This window comes from Chaetodon auriga, chromosome 17 (genome assembly GCF_051107435.1).
Source record: "Chaetodon auriga isolate fChaAug3 chromosome 17, fChaAug3.hap1, whole genome shotgun sequence".
In the NCBI taxonomy this organism is placed as follows: Eukaryota; Metazoa; Chordata; class Actinopteri; order Chaetodontiformes; family Chaetodontidae; genus Chaetodon; species Chaetodon auriga.
Window position 1 is genome coordinate 11,437,688 of NC_135090.1, and position 17,715 is coordinate 11,455,402.

Consider the following 17,715-nt stretch of genomic DNA (forward strand, 5'->3'; position numbering starts at 1 on the left):
TTTAAAGGTGCCACCCAGGAAAAGCAATAAATGTTTTTGGACAATGGGTGTGGTGGAACTCTCAGCAGCCATGAAATCATAAAACATCTCCAGCTACAACAGGATGTATTTTACTGTAATAATAAGTGAATGTTGTCAGTCAGTCTGAGGTAGCTGAAGCTGAAACAGTGACACAGAGAAGAGTCATCTGCGAGCACTGAGGCCAAAACGTGTCAGTGCCACAGTTTCAATAACTGTTTAAAATGCAGACATCTGCGAACTATTAGCATATTGTTAACGTCAACAGAAACATGTACTTCAACACCACAGATTGTTTGCCACTTTTATTTTTATTGAGAAGTCATGATGCCGTTGATACTTCTGCAGTTCCTTCCAGAAGAATTAACTTGTCGATCAAGCTTGCTTTTCATTATTCTAGAGAGAAAAAAACAAACAAACAAGGAATTGTAACATGCTGTAACATTTATATTTTACACTGCAGTTTTTTAATTTCTCAGACAAAACAAGCATCTTTTGGAGCAATTTTTGAATCACTTACCACTCTAGCGTGCACGACCACTTTCGACAACACAACCACTGCAACGACGGCAAATACCAGCAGGGCGAGAGCAGGAGTGGATATATACAAACTCTGCAATGCGAAGCCCCCGCAAGACAAACCTTCCCTAAAAACCAATGAGAACAGTCAGGATCTGTACTCCCTCAGTCCAGTAAAACAACATTTCATTTCATTTGTGTCATGACATTTGGTATAGACATTCATGTCCCCCTCAAGATGAATTGTAATAACGTCTCTAATCCTCTGACTTTTCATCCAACGGCATCATCAGGTCCAGGGTTCTAAATTAACTTTTACCAGCCAATCAGAATTTCCACTAGCCAAATTTTTTCCCGGTGAAAATAAGAGATTATGAGTGCCACTGAATACATTTGATCATTTTATTTACATTGTTGGCATGAAAAATGCACAGAAAGTACAACACATGAAACAAAATATACACAGAAAGTGCAAACATTTAATTTATACAAACAAAAAATGCTGTCAGATTAATTATTTTATAGAAGACATTTTTCCAGTAAGTATTTAGTATCATTACATTCCTAAAAAAATGTATTTTTCCTTTCAACTTAAAGTGTTTCTACTTTCCTTCTTTAATAAGAAATATACATAAGTAACAGCCATGACTTAAACACTTGCAAAAAATTGCATTGGTAATAAATTGAATTATGTATGTACAACTACAAAACACAAATAGTGCAGCAGTCAGTACTGCAGACTCCTTAGGCTCTCCTGATGACTTCGGGCACTCATGGTCCTTTACTGCCTCGACTTTAAAATTATTAGTCCCCACCACAAAATTATTCGTCTTGTTTTTTTCTTTCGTGTACATGCGGCAGTCCTTACAAAACATGACGGCATTTTCGTGATCAAACACAAGCCATTCACGACCTGTCAGCCATTTAGCGTTAAACTTTCTTTTCTTCGTTTCGCACGCTTTGTCGACATTCTCATCCCCTGCCTCCTTCCTCTTCTCGCCCCCAGACGTCTGTCCCAACCACCGCAGCATTTAGTTTAACTTTACTTTGTACTTTTAGCTAGCTCAGTCTCCTTTTTTACAGTTTATACGCCGCCGTTCATTCTTCTTCTTCTTCTTTGTGTTTGCGTTTCCGTGGTTTCTCGCGCCGGTTGCACTACAGACTGTAGTGTGCCTGCGCACAGCCAATGGGCGTCTTGTACGTCATCACGTAGCATTACGACAGTGTTCATGGGAAATGTAGGACGGACTGTCAGGGGGACAAATGACCGAGAACTGTAGAGCGGCTCTGACTGACATGATTGCCTAATGCATTACCGGCCAAATTGGCTAGTAAGTTTTTATTTACACCCGCCAATATGAATTTTAACCCGCATTTGGCGGGTTGGCGGGTGTTAATTTAGAACCCTGATCAGGTCATATTTAGGGCCTGAGCACAGACCACTGCAAAGGCCCTGTTGTAATGCAGGGAATTACTGTTGAGGGGCTAAAAGTGCTCAGAAACTCATGAAACTTCACACACACATCAAAAAGGGTGAAAAATTATACATTTTCTAGGTCTTGTGCATGAGTGTGGTAAACAGGAAACGAAACCTGATATATAGTTCATCAAATAGTCTCACAGAGACTGCAAATTCAGTTAAACTGAAAGCACGATTAACACATTAAATTCAATCCAAAACTAAACTTATGTCAGAATTATTAAATGAAGGCTTGTACATCATAAGAACATTCCTTTGTTTGAATATCCGGTGTAAAAAGCAGTAGGCCTGTTGCCAGTTTCATTGTCACCCCACCCATTAACACTGCTCCACCATAAACTCTTTGTCTCTTTATCATTCATCCACCTCTACAAACAGAACCCTATCAACAAACAGCTGAACGTAAAAGTACTTACACAAGCAAAGCCATCCTCAGTATCTTATTTGTCTCGTAATAGCGGTGTTCTGGGAGCAGCTGTATCACTCAGATTCAGTGTGAAGTTTGGATTTCAGTTTCAGTTTTATGCATTCATTTCCTTCCTGATGGGCGGCCTGAAGGGGTGTTTTTCAGTACACTGCAGCAATTCAAAGACAAGAATTCAGTCTGCTAAGTCTGCCATTTTTCACTTTTTAACAGTGGTGGAGAACGTAATTAAACCTTTTACCTCTGTGAAATTAGCAACTCCATGGTGTGGAAATACTCAAAGCAGTAAAAAGTCTGAGGAATGAGTAGCTCTTTCTATCCCGCCAGTCCTGCTTTCATCCAATGTTATGAGCATACTTGAAAGTTTACAGTTTTAACACTCCAAAGCATCCTTTTGTTGTGTGCAATCTAGTTATTCATGTTAATATAGTTTAAGCTGTATTTCTTCTACAATGTTTCTAGCCTACAGTGCGTGACATTTGTGTCATCATAACAAAACACTAAAATGCAGTGACACTTTCTGTTTCATTCTGACTTGACTCAAGGTCACAATAATCATCCAAAAGGCATCTTTAAGACAATGTTGACTGAAAGCTCTGTCCTTCAAGATGCCCTATTTGTGAATACAACATAAAGTCACCGTTTTGTCATCACTGTTAACTTTGCAACAATTGACTGGTCAATCTCATTAACTGGAAAACATGTAATGCTACTCTATCCCACTTGCATTTTATCATCTTCTGATAACATTAACTCTCATGCAGTGCTTATACAGCAATAAGGCAAGGGATGCCTTATTGGAATGAGCTCTGCTCCATTTACATTGTTTGTAAAATCTGCTTGTGTTAGTCTGTGTTCCATGTCTCCTTATCTTAACTTGAAGGAAAGCTCTGTCACCACCTAGTGGCAGCTCTGCTCCCTTCATCAAAGCGCTTTCAGCTTGTTTTCTGTATCCATCTAGCAGACTGACGCCCCCTGTTATCATCTCACACTGTGAGTCTTCTGCTGAGTCAAACAGAATAAGCCTCTGGTCTGTTTACCATCTCTAAACTCACATACTGACATGTAGAATTTGTAGTTTTTTTCCCCTCTGCTGTCCTAACTAAGAACTAATTAAGATAAACTGAGAGGTGTGGTTTGGAAAAGCAAATATGGAGGGGTCACATGGCCTGCAAAGCAAGAGAGAGACTCCAGGACTCAAACCAACCAGCCTCAGCCACAGAACCACCCAGTCAGAGTCAGCACCACCCTGTCACTGGACAGGACATCAGCAGCCCCCTGAGAGGTAATTTGTCTTCTTGTTTCGACAGCTGGTTGTGTGGCAGTGACATGCCAGTGGAGGCGAACATACTCAGATGAACTCTTTGCATTTTTCTTCTTTGGTGCACAAACATTCACAACAGATATGCAAACATAGTTAGTTGCAAAGAACATTGAAGAAGGAGAGAGTCATCAAGGAGTTACCAAGACATGATGCAACAATATTGATGTGACAATGTGAGATTAGAGGCTGTCCAGAAGAGGAAGACAAACTGTGATAAAAGTTGGGGTGAACTGCATGTTGAAACATGAAGCTGAGGCTTTCAGTGGATGAGTCCACACTCTGCTACCTGCTCATTGTCAGCCATATGTACATGCACATGCGTGTAGGGCTTTATGGATGGAGATATGGTTTAATAAGCAGCCTCTTCTTCGTCCTGGAGCGGGTGTTGCAACATTGGACACTCACACTGACACACACAGGGAATGCTTTGGAGAGGATTTGGACATCCTGTCCACCCCTCACTGCTCCACGCAGGAACAGGATGGAAAAACCGACGTGGCCTGAGCACAACATGCACAAACACATGCACGCACAGCGCTTGGCGTTGACTAAGGTGTGCTATTCTTCCATTCTGCTTCTCAGTAAGATCCATCTGTTCATCCTGCACAAAAAACCACTCCTTTGGTCCCCGTACACTCTGACAACTCACCCATCCTGCCTGCAAAAAGCCCAACACTGGAATTCATTCAATCACTATAGGAAGAGTGAGAGTTTAAAGATAGGATGGAAGTGCTTGTGTGTATTTATCATGAGAGATATGTGTGTGCGTGTACTGTGTGTATGTGTGTGTTGGGGGAGTTGGCGGGTGCGGATGCAATTTCGTTCTGCTCTGTTTGGCAGTGCATCAGTGAACATTTTTCTGTTCCTCCATCTCCACCACTCTCCAGCTTCCTCTCCTCAACGTTCGCCCATGTCTGTCCATCCTCTGAATCCCGACACACACACACACACACACACACACACACACACACACACACCCTCTCTCTATCCCTCTCTCCTCCCCTCTTTCCGTCTGTCACCCTGCCCGCTACTGTTTCATCCCTGAGAATAGAGACTTGAGGTATGGACTCAGTATAAATTTGGCGAGATTTTTTGGAGGATAATGGATGGGGAACGGCGGGATGCTGCACACAGTAGGGGCTGGGATCAATTCACTCTGAATTCAGTGAGTGATGAGTGAAACTGCATTTTCCCCCCAAAAGAACAGAGCATTTGGTCTTAATTATCTCATAACGTATTTGACATAATCCCATTTAGGAGGAGAGTGGGCAGTCAGCCCCCCAGAGGCCATTTTGTAAAGGAGACAGAGAAACAGGAAAATGGATTAGTGTGACAGAGGAATGATTACACACAAATAAAAATGATGGCATTCATGGGGATAGAGTCGAACCCAGAGGAGCAAAAGCAGTGTGAACGGTGTGTGTGCTGTTAGCGTGTCTTGTGGGAAGGTGAGGAAGATGCATGAGTGAATGGAAATTAGAAGTTGTATTGGTCAGGGCAGTGCATGTGTGTGTGTGTGTGTGTGTGTGTGTGTGTGTGTGTGTGTGTGTGTGGTGAAGTGGGGTGATACAGCAGCAGATTGCCATTGTCTGGAGCCTATATCACAATATAACAATAAGAGGATTATCCACCCACCACTCTCTCACACACACACTTCTCTCTTTGCATGCTACATGCAAGACAACATGCATCCAAATAACCCCCTTACATATAAACACCACCCAGAGAGAGAGAGAGGGACTCTGGACATCATGTTCACACACATTAGCTGTGGTGTAAAATGGAGCATATTGACTTCTAGTGACAACAGACGCTGCTTAAATCCCCCACTCAGCCCCATTCTACATCAGCTACAACAGGCTGAGGCTGGACACTGACGAGCATTTACTCGGATGTGTGTGTGTGTGTGTGTGTGTGTGTGTGTGTGTGTGTGTGTGTGTGTGTGTGTGTGTGTGTGTGTGATGGCACTTTGACACCCATCCGCGCGCGCCGTGCGTGTGCTTCGCCGCTCATCGCCTGTGTAGCCACAGGGAAAGGCTTAACGGACCGCATGCAGGCAAGCAGGCAGGCAGGCAACGACAAACCCGGCTCGTTAAAATCTCTTCTGCAGACCCTCCGCCGGTCGCGCGCATTACTACTACAGCTCCTCGCGGTGCTGCCGACGGACCCCAAAGCGCAGAGTGACACGCGCGCGCTAAAGGTGTGCAGGAGAGGCCACCCGCTCGGTACAATGGAACCGAACCAAAGCCGTTAAAAGATTCAGACACACACACACACACACACACACACACACACACACACTCACACGCGCGCACACAGCAGCTGTGAAGAAAGCCAAACGTTGAGGAGGGTAACGGCGACATGGCGAAAACGGGCAAGATCTGAACTTTGGAGGATCCAGTGTGAGGATTATCGTGCAGTCACAGTCTGACCGGCAGGCTACAACGAGGAGCGGGATCACAGTTTGCACCAGTGTGTCAAAAGGACAGTCTACGGAATGGCGCGTGGTGACAGTCGTCTGGGGACCTGGCAGGTGCTGCTGACCATCTCAATGGTGATCATCCCCGCGTCCGCGCACGGTAAGCGCACCCTGTGTCCCACCCTGTGCGTGTGTGTAGGCTGTGTGTGCGTGTGCAAGAAAGCGCGCACGTACGTGATTCAAATCACACCTGCACTGACATGATATGGAAAATGACAAATAGCCTACAGTTGTTAATCTATGCGGCAACTGCCATTGAACATTTTGCCCCCGATGGTTAATATTCAATTATCTTTTTTATTGTCAGCACTGAGTCTTTAAGTCTATTGATAGTAACCTGCTGGGCACTGATAGGCTCATATTGAATTATGCTTTTTGCAGACACTGATATTTGCAATGCAATGATAATCCGTTTTATTTTTGGCATTAATTGGGCTCATTTTTACACCTTAAATTAGAGACTTTCATTTCACAAGACTGTGCTGACAAATCCAATGCATGAGCTGATATTTTCTGTCTCTGTCGATCGTTAATGACACTTGAACCACTGACTGTGGTCTTGGCCCGGCCAATCTCATATCCATTCACTGTGAGGTAAAGAAAAAAAAACCTCTCCCTTTTGTAACTATTTAATACAAAGGTGAGTGACTTGTTCTAAATGTCATAAGCTCTAGTATTGTCCATCAGTATAAAGAAGAAAGATCGGCCTGTAGGTGATCAGAGAACGACAGAGACATTTGACAGTTCAGTACTGCAGCTGCGACTCGCCGCGGCGGTGCGTGGCCCAGACAAAGGCGGGATTAGGTGCACCGTGGCCAGGCTACAGGAGGCCTATTCACGGCGCTTAAAGGACTGCATTCCTCCGGACGTTCAGAGGGAGCCCGAGACAACCGGGCCCACTCCCCTCCTTCGCCCTCTCATTTACTGACCGTCCCTTGAGACAGGCAGTGTGGGAACGAAAATCTGACAACCAGTCTCTGCTCCGTCTGTCTGTCTGGCACGCACACACATACGCACGCACACACAGAGAGAGACAAGCGCGCGCGCCGAGAGTAGTGGAAAATAAATGTGTAAAATCTTGGAGATGTAGAAATGAGCGCCGCTGCCGCTGCCCAGCAACAGGGTGGCTCGTGCACGCAGAGGGTCGCCGGGGTTCACGTGGGCACGCGCTGCACAGCTCGCCCCTCCTTTCTGGCCGCATCTCGCGCCCTCAATGTGTAATCAAGCGTTAACACTGTGACATATTGACCGGTAAATACACGCCCGTCTCTCACACTTTAAAGCCCAGGGAGCACGTGGCTGTCGATACGTGACTCATTAGGAGCGACGTATCCGTGGATCTTCATGTCTTTTCATAGGCCATCCGTGGAGAATATTAAGAGAAGTGTGAGAAGAAGATGTATTTATGTCTCTCTCCTTGATCACAACACAGACAGCGGAACATGCAGCCTTAATGTTCCTTTCATGTGCCTCTAAACTGATTACCTGATCGTTTATGCAAGCTAACTTTAACACATGCTGCAACTCATGCACAGAATTTTGCTTTCATAACAGGCCTGTCATAATAAATGATCATTAAAAAACTAGAGCTGCAACTTATTTTCTTTATTGATCAGATTGCCAGTCTAGATTAATGTACTCCTAACGCCGTTTGGCCTGTAAAATGTCAGAAAACATCTTCAAAGTGCTTGATTGTCAAGCATTTCTTTTAATGTAGCTCCAAAACTCACACGTCACAAATTTGCCTTAAAACTACCCATTTCAGTTCTATATAAAGCCAATACATCAATGCAGGCATACACACAAACGTACAGAAAAACACATAGCTTGTCCTTTATGGCCACATAAAGCTATATGGATCAAATCCAGACTCTTGGCTGCTCTGTCATGTGAGTGTGTGTTTGTGTGTCCACTGTCTGAGTGAAGGCGTACTGTGAGGTCCATCTGCCCTGTAGCTCCAGAAAGCTCATGATATGTCACAATGGATCAGATCATCAACATCTCCCTGATTCTTATTGTCTCACACACACACACACACACACACACACACACGCACACACACACACACACAGAGGAAGAGTACTATTTATAGTGTAGAAAAACTAAAAAGCAGAGAGGTAAATGGGTGGATGAGGTCTGTGCATTAACTAGTTGGAGTAAAGATCTAACTTCTAGTGTAGTTGTTAATGTCCACCAACAGGTTTATGCGTGTGGTTGTGGGTTGTTACAAAGTAGGACTAGTTGCATCTCCATCAAACAACAAATGCGTGCAGGGGCTGCTGGGAATTTGCACTGTAGCCAATCGCAGAGTGACCTCGTGCCCGAGGTGAAGAGCTGAACAGCAGTTAAAGGCACAAATCACACCATTTCTGAGACAGAAGTCAAATAGCTAAGCAGGGGCGCGTGCTTTCAATTTGCCCGTCTTGCTCTTGTAATCTCCTCATGTTCTCTTTTTCTCTTGTAATTGCTGTGAGGCAGCCAGCTGCTAACAGGATGCGGCATCTAAGTCTCGACAGGGAACAAATTGGCAGATTGAACCTTTAAATGAAATTTGAATCAGCTGTAATCAGTTTACACTGGTGAAGCATGTCTGTCTCTTTCACAAACTGTGAAGCATTCGAGTTCATTCCACCTCAGTTTTCCCAGAGATGGAGTTGGCATATCAACACTTACTGACTGGCTGGCTGATTGATTGAAAAACAAGAGAGAGAGAGAGCAAACACTGGATTCTCTGTTTCCACTGCAACTCCCTCGCTCCACTCTTCCTTTCAACATGGCACCTCTTTACATCTCACCATGGCAACTGCAGTGTGTGTGTGAGGTGAATCTCATGGTTTCTCAGCCACCGCTAGTCTTCGTGACTCGAGGCACGTTCAGATGGTTTTAGTATTAGCCCTGAATGAAGTGCCAGACGCTGAAAGGAGTGATCTCATCTCACGGTGATTTCAGGGTGGCAGTGGGAGAGAAGCCGTCCAGCCAAGTACTTGGTTGAGTTTGGCCATTTGTGCAGATGTATTAGGCCAGTGGAAAAGTGTGAAAAAGTGGGTTCTTGACATTCAGTCAACTGCAGGAATATTACTTCCAGTGAAAGACAAGCATTCCTAAAATTGTGCAACAGCAGGGTCTGTTTTCTTCTTTCTCGTCCCCTTTGGTTTTCCCTTAAAGATGCAGTTTGGCATTTTGGGAAATGAACAAATTTGCTTTCTTGTCCGAAAATTAACACCACTCTCGTGTTTCTACACTAAATATGAAGCTATCACCAGCAGCCAGTTAACTTAGCTTAGCAAAAAGACTGGAAAAACCTAGGATGGCTCTGTCCAAACATAGCAAAATCGACTTACCAGCACATCTAAAGTTCAGAAATTAGCTTTAGAGGTGTTGGTAAGTGGATGTGGTTAACTTTGGACAGAGTTAGGTGAGCTGTTTCTCCCTGTTTCCAGTCTTTGTGATTAGCTACAGACATGAGCTGGTATTAATCTTCTCTGAACCATTCTGTTTAATAGAAATCTTCCCCAAAATTCAGCCAGACAGGTTAAGTATTTTTTTTGGAAATTCTGGGATCTCTACGTGTATTGAACAGAGTTCTGTGAGCTTTAACAATGTCTGGCTGCACAGCATGAGTTTGTAAGGACTGGCCCATCGCTGCTCTGCTGCATGTTAATAGCTTTCAGGAGCTCCTGTCCTCTCTCTTGTTACGTGAGTGTGCATCTTTCTCTGCAGATGGCCGAGTGCAGGAGAAGTGTATGACCATCAGCCTCTAACCTATAGCTCTAAATCCTAATCTAATCCTCACCCAGTCTCGGTCAACAGAGCACATTAGTCAGTCACTCAGTGTGTCTAATCCTACATCAGCACGGTCTGATTACACAGCAGTCTTCAGCTCTTCTTCTGATTTCTTTGACAATTAATCACTTAGTCCTTAAATGTGAACCGTGGCAGCCTTTTTGCTGAGCCGAACATTTCCACAAATCAGCTCTCTCGTGAAAACACATGCTGCGCATATTGCATATTGTCTTGTTGATGTCAAATTCACAGTGACTTTACAGTGAAGGATATAGTGACATAACAGTGTCTCCCTGAAAACCAGCCTGGCACAATCTTAAAGCGCCTCCGCAGAATACTGTAGGGAACGATTTCAATTATTCATGGCTCCTCCTTGGGCCACAATCTTTATCAAACAAAACAGAGTCAGTACCTTGGGACTGGCTCCAATACAAAAAAAAAAGGTTATATGTGTGTATTCAAGTCTTTGTTTATCATTTTGTCGTCTGCATTTTGACAAGATCACAGAAAAGGCCTTTGCCATTGATGCAGTGTTATCGATAAGTTATGTTAAAGGGATAATCAATTGATTTTACTCTTCAAAGTCAGTGCTTGTCATGTAGAGCACTACTCAGCCTGTGAAAACAGCTTTATGATGTTTTCGGTGGCTCTGGAGGAGTTTCATGAAACCTGGTGGTCTCAAATCTCTGGTGATGTCATCAGGGTTATCTCTCGCCTCGGCCTCGGACATGACAAGTTTTTAATGGAGAGCCTACATTATGCACTATGTAGACATTTCTTTCCAAGAGTTAGATGCTGAATTATAGGAAGGGTAGCATGAAGTGTTGAATGTAGAGCTTGATTCATGGTTGGGACCAAAAGTCAGGGTATCTGAGCCTCTGGTTTTGACCATTCTCTGTTTAATCTGACTCGTGTGAGTTTCCCAACTTTATTGAAGTGCAACACTAAACTGTTGGATTGCCTCTTTAATGCCTTTTTGTGTCTGACTAACAGGGAGGCATTCACTGGCCAGGCGCCATCATCACCACAACCAATCATCTGTCAACAAGGAGGCGTTGAACACCAGGATGGTGCTCAGTGATGACTCGGCAGAGAGGGACCACCTGATCGGAGCAGGGCTCGGGCTCGGTGCTAAACTCCCGCTCAGCTCCACCAAACATCACCATCAAAAACACGTCCACCTAGACTTCGTTGAGGAGGACCCACCTGTGGGGGAGGAGCTCACTGCCGGAGGGGCGGGTCCAGACCAGCCAGGAAACCCCTTATCTGATGATGTCATCACCGTGGAGTTTCACAGCCCTGCGCCGGATGTTGTGCCCTCTGAAGTTGCTCTAGATTGGGCCAAAGTCCCAAAACCCCAGAAGCAAAAAGGGGGAGATCCTACTGCGTGGACGCTTTCTGACTTTTACGACTACCTGTCCCCTGACGACGACCTCTCGGCATTAGATGCGACCCCAGTACCTGAGCCCACCCCTTCACCTCCGGCCGACATGGAGGATGAGAATCCGCTCCTGGCTGGTTCTCCTGCTGTTCCTGACAACATAAGGCCTGATGTGGACAGTGGGCCCTCCTTATCAGCTCCTCCAATGCCAGGGCTGGAGAAGGGCGATGGGTTAGGTTTAGGTGGTGCCATGGGGGCTGACGGCTGCAGGCTGGGCTTTGTGCGCTCTGGACCTGGGGTTTGTGTGTCTCAGTGTGACATTGAACCCAATTTCTGCTTCAATGGAGGAGTGTGCACCGTGGTGGCAGGAATGGGAGCCTTCTGCAGGTGAGGAAAACACAAACACATGCAAGTTTACAGATAAACTGCACTGGCTGGTTTGTTGTCCTTGAGTAAATTGTAAGGAGGATTGTAGTCTTCACTTTTTCATTATGTTTAGTTATTTTAAGTAGCATTTACAAGCAGGCGGTGAAATGTAAGAGGAAAAGTGGTACATATGTATATGTTCAGTCAGTATGTGAGAGGCAGCGGGGGCGTTTGGGGGGTTTGGCACTAAAACATTCCCCCTTTTTAATTTGTCTTGTTGGGATGAGTTCCAGTATGTTCCCTTTACAACACAAAAGAAAAGATTAAGGACACTTCAGACAAGCGTAGAGACACTGAAAAGACAGACACGCACATAGATAGAAGGTTGGCTTAATGTGTCATGAGGGTTCGTCAGGATCACAGCAGGGTCGCCAAAGGATTAGCTCAGTTTCGGGGGCAGGGAGGAAACAGTGTGTGTGTTTGTGTGTGCGTTCATAGGCTGGTGACAGCTGATGGAGACAAACACACACACGCAGTTCTGCACACATAGAAAGTCTAAAGAACATGAATACAGTAAGGTCAGGGAGGGACACACATGTAAATTAACACACACACGCCTCGTGCACACAGACACGCACATTCACAGACGCATGCGGTACAACACGCCTTAGTGGCACCATCTGTCCCATCACGCAGCCTCAGTGTAAGCTTAGAGGTAAACTGTTGCTCATCTCACCGTACCTGCTGAGTAAACACTCACACACACGTCCATACACTCATACATGCTCGGCACACTTCCAACACACATTCAAACACTGGCATGCAATTACGCAGGGCAAGACAGGAATATGGAAAAGATACACACACACACACACACACACACACACACACACACACACACACACACACACACACATGCACACACGTATCCTGATCCTTTGATCTCATTAAAGGCTAGGCTGCAGGCTGAATCCCTGCTTTGCTGGACAGACCTCAGGACACCATGTCATCAGCTCTGAGTACCACTTTACACCCTTTGCTCTGGCTTACATGCAGTAGCTATAAATGTGGTAAATGGCTATTGCTATGGGTACACACTCATATAAAACCTCTTGGCTTCTTTTTATACAGCAGGTCAGGAGAGAGGAATGTAGATGCTTAGAAGTATTTTCTGACAGAAATAATAAGCTACATCGATCAAAAAGGCCAATGTTGCCGCTTGGTGTCGCTTTGCATCCAGGTGCAACGTGCAGGACTACATCTGGAACAAAGGCACGCGCTGTGATTGGGCGGTCACAGAGTTCCAGGTGATGTGTGTGGTGGTGGGCGTGGCCTCCCTGGTGGTCATCCTCCTCTTCATGATCGTCGTATTCTTTGCCAAGAGGCTGCACCACCTCAAGAATGAGAACAAGCGCCTCCGCAAACGCAGGTGCGCTTGTTTGTGTGTTTGTGTGTGTGTGTGTGTGTGTGTGTGTGTGTGTGTGTGTGTGTGTGTGTGTGTGTGTGTGTGACAAGAAGGTGGGAATGTAAAAATATGTGTTGTGAGTTACACAATGTGGTGTGTTCTGAGAGAGGTGGCTGTGACTATGTCTGTGTCAGTCTACTTCCTGGAAGACAACCTGAAAGCTGATGAGTCAAATGATAAAGAAAGTGAGGGAGAGAGGGGAGAGAGGGGAGCTAAATGGAGATGAAGAAGAATGTAAAACGAGCAGTGAACAGCAAGAAAAATCCATCCAATCAAATCAGATTTGATATTATAGTCACCGGCTTTAGAGTTGATCCAATTCCCTTTCGTATCCACTAAATTATTTATGTTCTTACACTGTGATGATACATTTTTGTGTGTGATGTGCGTGTGTCTCTCTACGAGATGTTTTCACCCCAGTTTCACACTGTGCAGAGCAATGTAGGGAAACCTGGACCTGGAGAGGTACAAATGCACAGAATGCTCATAAAAGTCTGCAAATATTCATCACTCAAACTGCTCTCTCTCTTTGCCCTCCCGCAGTAAGTACCGCCCACAGAGCAGCGAGCCACAGACGGACGGCCTCTCAGTTTCCACAACAGCCGACGGCTCGCAGCCAAACGTAAGGAAACTGTGTGACACGCCTCCGCCCGCTCCCCAAGCTCACACTCACAACCTGGCGTACTATGACAACATTATCTGTCAGGTACGCCCCTACTCTCCTCATGTTTACTCTCCCTTTTCTCTCCTTCCATTCATCTTCTTCTTTGAGCCCTTTCCGCTCCATCATCTCCTGCTTTCTGTGACAACCTCCATTTGTTCATGATGTCCTGCCCCATGTTTTCTCTCTTACATAGTGATTTGATTTTTGTATCTGACTGGCTTTGTCTGTCTTTCTGTTTCTGTGCATTGCCATCTTTCTGTTCTATTTCACAGTACCAACACCCAACTACTAACTTAAGCATCTAGTGTTATGCAACTCACACAACTCCCCCTGGTGCCTTGTTAAATCAGTAACTTCTCATTGGGATTTCCACCTACAGTTGTGAATGTACAGTGTGTGTGTGTGTTTTTTAATGATTTTCACACTCAGAGACCATCAACAACCAGCTATACCTGGGAATATAAACCTAGAAACCCTTATAACCACTTCCAGGTAAGCAGAGCGGAAACGTCCACCTCGCCTGCAGCAGTTTCCCTCCCTGCCTCTGCTTTGAACTTACGCACTGCGCAACCGCTAGATGTCCGATTCTGGCTCTCCGTTTTGCTACAAACCTCACCTCCACAAACTCTTCCTGCATCCGATCTTGTGTCAGCCGTGCACCACGTGTGCTGTAGGTGAAATGATTAATCGCCTCCTGCAAGGCTTCCTGCAACCAGTTGTTCAGAGGTGTTACGTGGTTGCCGCTGTGTGAATAAATAGCAAGTTCCCACAGTTGCTGCCTCTGTTACCTGCGCCTCTGCAGCTTCCTGAGAAGCTCAATGAAGAAAATGAGCCTCCATTTTGTTCTCACTGCTTGCTTCGCCCCTGCCCATAAAGCTCAGACAGCCATTTTAGGGTCTGTGTGCAGCAAGTTTCTCCTTTACCACCCAGTTCTCTTCCCAAGGTTGTGCATGTAGTGCTTCTATGAAGTGAATTTTCATTCTGTAGCTGCATGTTTGTGTGTCCGTGATTATGAATGTGTAGGCACTGATGCTTTAATTCATATCCTTGTCTTTGTGTGTGTGTGTGTGTGTGCGTGTGGGGGGTGGAGGGGCTTGTTGCAGCCAGATTTATGTGTGCCCCTGTTTGGTATTCATCAATCATAATCGCCTACTGGGTTACTAAGCCAACACAATATATAATGCCAATCAATGTCAATAAACAATGGGGAATCTTGTTAATAGAGGCAGATGTAAACAGAGATTAACCATAGACAGCAAATCAAGTCTATGAGATTGACAGAACAAAAGAATTATACTGACTTTAAGCTTTCTGAACTTGTTGTTTCTGGAATGAAAGGGCGTTTAGCAAGTTTTATCCAGCAGTAGCCAGTTTAAAGATCGATGGTGCCCCACTTCCTGCCTGCTGCGCCTACGACCTTCACATGTCTGTGACAAGCCAATCAATCGATGGCTTGACCATTTACAAACTGACGCATGCAGCAGATGTACACAGACACAACAGCTTTGTCGTCATACAAACACAGCTCGCTGACTGGTAATTGCACGCACTTACCGCATTTAACGCAGATGCACTCTGCAAGCCAAAATGCTGATGTATTTTCAAACTCATTTATTCATTTTCACTCCATTACCCATACTTAGCTGGGCTAAATCAAGTGAGCAAATTGCAACTTGCTTTTTTTAACATAAGCCATGGTCTCAGAGCTATGCTGGCATTTCAGCTGCAGTGGTTATAGATGAGTGTCTGTGACTTCCGGATGCTCTAAATGTCAGATCTGGAGGCTAAAAAGCCCCTGCAGACACGTGGCCTGCTATGCAGTTCTTTAAATGTCAGAGGTCCCATTGGTATTTTGTTGAGGCAGTCCATACAGTGACCCCCATGACTTCAAGAATGCTCCTTTCAGCATTGAGAATATATTAGTGACTTTTGCTTTGGACATTACTGAACTGCAGGTTTTAACTTTCACTGTAGCTTTTGCTTTGCATTCACTTTTAACCAGGTCGAAAATGCTTGAAAATTCAGTATGACCAATGCCCCTTCAATATCCATAACATTTACAGTTCCACTATTATCTTTGGAGGGTCGAGACTCCCATGTGCTTCCTCCAATTTACATGAAGTAGCCAGCCTCTTCTTTTTGCCTTTTGGCTTGGAGCTCAGTGCAATGCACCACAGAAGGTTTTCCTGTTAAATGAAAAGAAATGCTACCCCATCCCTTCAAATGACGTAAAATACATGTTTGGTGTACAAGAAATTATACAACAACAAATGGGGATGGAATGCTACTACTCAGGCACATGTACAAACGCATTTCAAGCTCTGCACAGACACACCCAAACATTCAAACTGATGGTCGCAGAACGTGTCCTATGTGTCCTTTGTGTGCTGTTTGTGTGTTGATCAATGCGTGTTAGTGCCAGGAATGTATAAAAAGTCCCAAACTCTCCCCACAGGATGAGCCTCAGAAGCAGGAGGACCCAGCAAAGTCCCCGCAACCCAAGGAAGAGGGGTCAATGAACATCCTCAACTCTCACTCCCCCAAACACGAGAACAACCGCCCGACCTCTGTCGCCCACGACTTAGGCCACAGCCCTAACCACACAGAGGAAAACGCTGAGGTAAACACGCTCCAGAACAACCTGGTATAATATCACCATCTGGCAAAAGTGTGCTACAGGAAAATCAGACCAAAATATGTAACGTGCACACAAACAACAACAAATGGTTACAGGCTAACATTGTTTACAGCTTGAAAAGTGCATCCTGTGCATTTTAAACAGTCCAATCAGGCCTAATGTCAAAAGTAAGCACAACATGAATTTAAGGATACAACTTGAGAAGCACAATAGTCCTGTTTACAAGGCTGCCATGCCAATGCTGATCACATAGTGGCGCCGCTGCCTCCTTTCCTTCCTCTATCCGCATCTTACGCTGGACTAAAATCTCTGGCTTGGACCAACTAATGACTGACTTTCCTCTCAACTGATGCCCTGCCTTGGTCTTCTTTGGCCAATGAACTCTCGCTCCTTCATTGTCTCCTCTCCCGTCTCCCCAAAAACCCTGCCCTCATCTCTGCCTGCCCCGCCTTACTGTCTCTCTCTGCCCGCATGCATTGGTGTTATCAACGAAAAGTGTCTGAAAACGTAATATTTGCAAAAGAAGTAAGTGGAAATTAAGTGACTCTGTATTTGCGAAATATTCATGTTCGACATTGCTAATAAGTGGATCTGTCTAGATTACATGAGGTCAAAGTAATTGCTTGGAGTTGATATTTGAATCTATCTATATACCTATATTACACACGCTGTGTCTTGGTTTTCAATGTGATTTATAATACTTTAATGTACTTGAGGTTCTTTTGTACTTTTTTGGGTATACATGGAGGATTATAGTTCACAGTTGTTGGAATAAACCTTTTTAATTTTATCCAGCTTGTCCCTGTGTGTTGCTGTGAGCTCTATTTTCCCTCCAGCCTCTCTCTCGCTCTCTTTCTCTGCATGTCTGCTCATGATGAAGCTAACCGCTGCCCAACTGCTCCCATGCTAATAATAACTGAATGCACGGCTGACCCTGCTTTTGTGCTACAGTAGGCTGCTCGCAGATTACGCCACACAAACAATGGTGACTGCGTGCCCCTTCAGCACCACGGACAGCTCTCCAGCATGAACAGACGCCACAGGAGTAATTCTGTTTTAATTTAGGATTTGCAACGTCTGTCTTTATTAATGAGAAACAGACGTGAATGTTGACATATCTGTTCTGAGCTCTCTTTTTGCTTTCCTTTGCATTTTTTTTACAAGGCAATATCTT

The 17,715-nt window shown here is 44.9% G+C and overlaps 1 protein-coding gene and 1 long non-coding RNA gene across 3 annotated transcripts; one reads left to right on the plus strand and one right to left on the minus strand.

The window, feature by feature from the left end:
* Positions 1–308: 308 nt before the first annotated feature.
* On the minus strand, positions 309–2,542 carry LOC143334877 (uncharacterized). The gene is made up of 3 exons (XR_013078371.1): positions 2,434–2,542; positions 539–665; positions 309–414 (listed from the first exon to the last, which is right to left on the minus strand). It is a non-coding gene; the product is annotated as an uncharacterized LOC143334877 (long non-coding RNA).
* Positions 2,543–5,542: 3,000 nt separating this feature from the next.
* On the plus strand, positions 5,543–17,331 carry LOC143334983 (chondroitin sulfate proteoglycan 5-like). 2 transcript variants are annotated; one of them, XM_076754064.1, is made up of 5 exons: positions 5,543–6,344; positions 11,021–11,795; positions 13,015–13,203; positions 13,783–13,945; positions 16,359–17,331. In XM_076754064.1, exons 1-5 carry the CDS (start codon positions 6,263–6,265, stop codon positions 16,551–16,553), a joined length of 1,404 nt encoding a protein of 467 aa, XP_076610179.1. In that variant the 5' UTR covers positions 5,543–6,262; the 3' UTR covers positions 16,554–17,331. The 2 variants fall into 2 exon arrangements, with proteins under 2 accessions (XP_076610179.1, XP_076610180.1); XM_076754065.1 differs by having other exon boundaries at positions 5,744–6,344; positions 13,783–13,861.
* Positions 17,332–17,715: the final 384 nt, after the last annotated feature.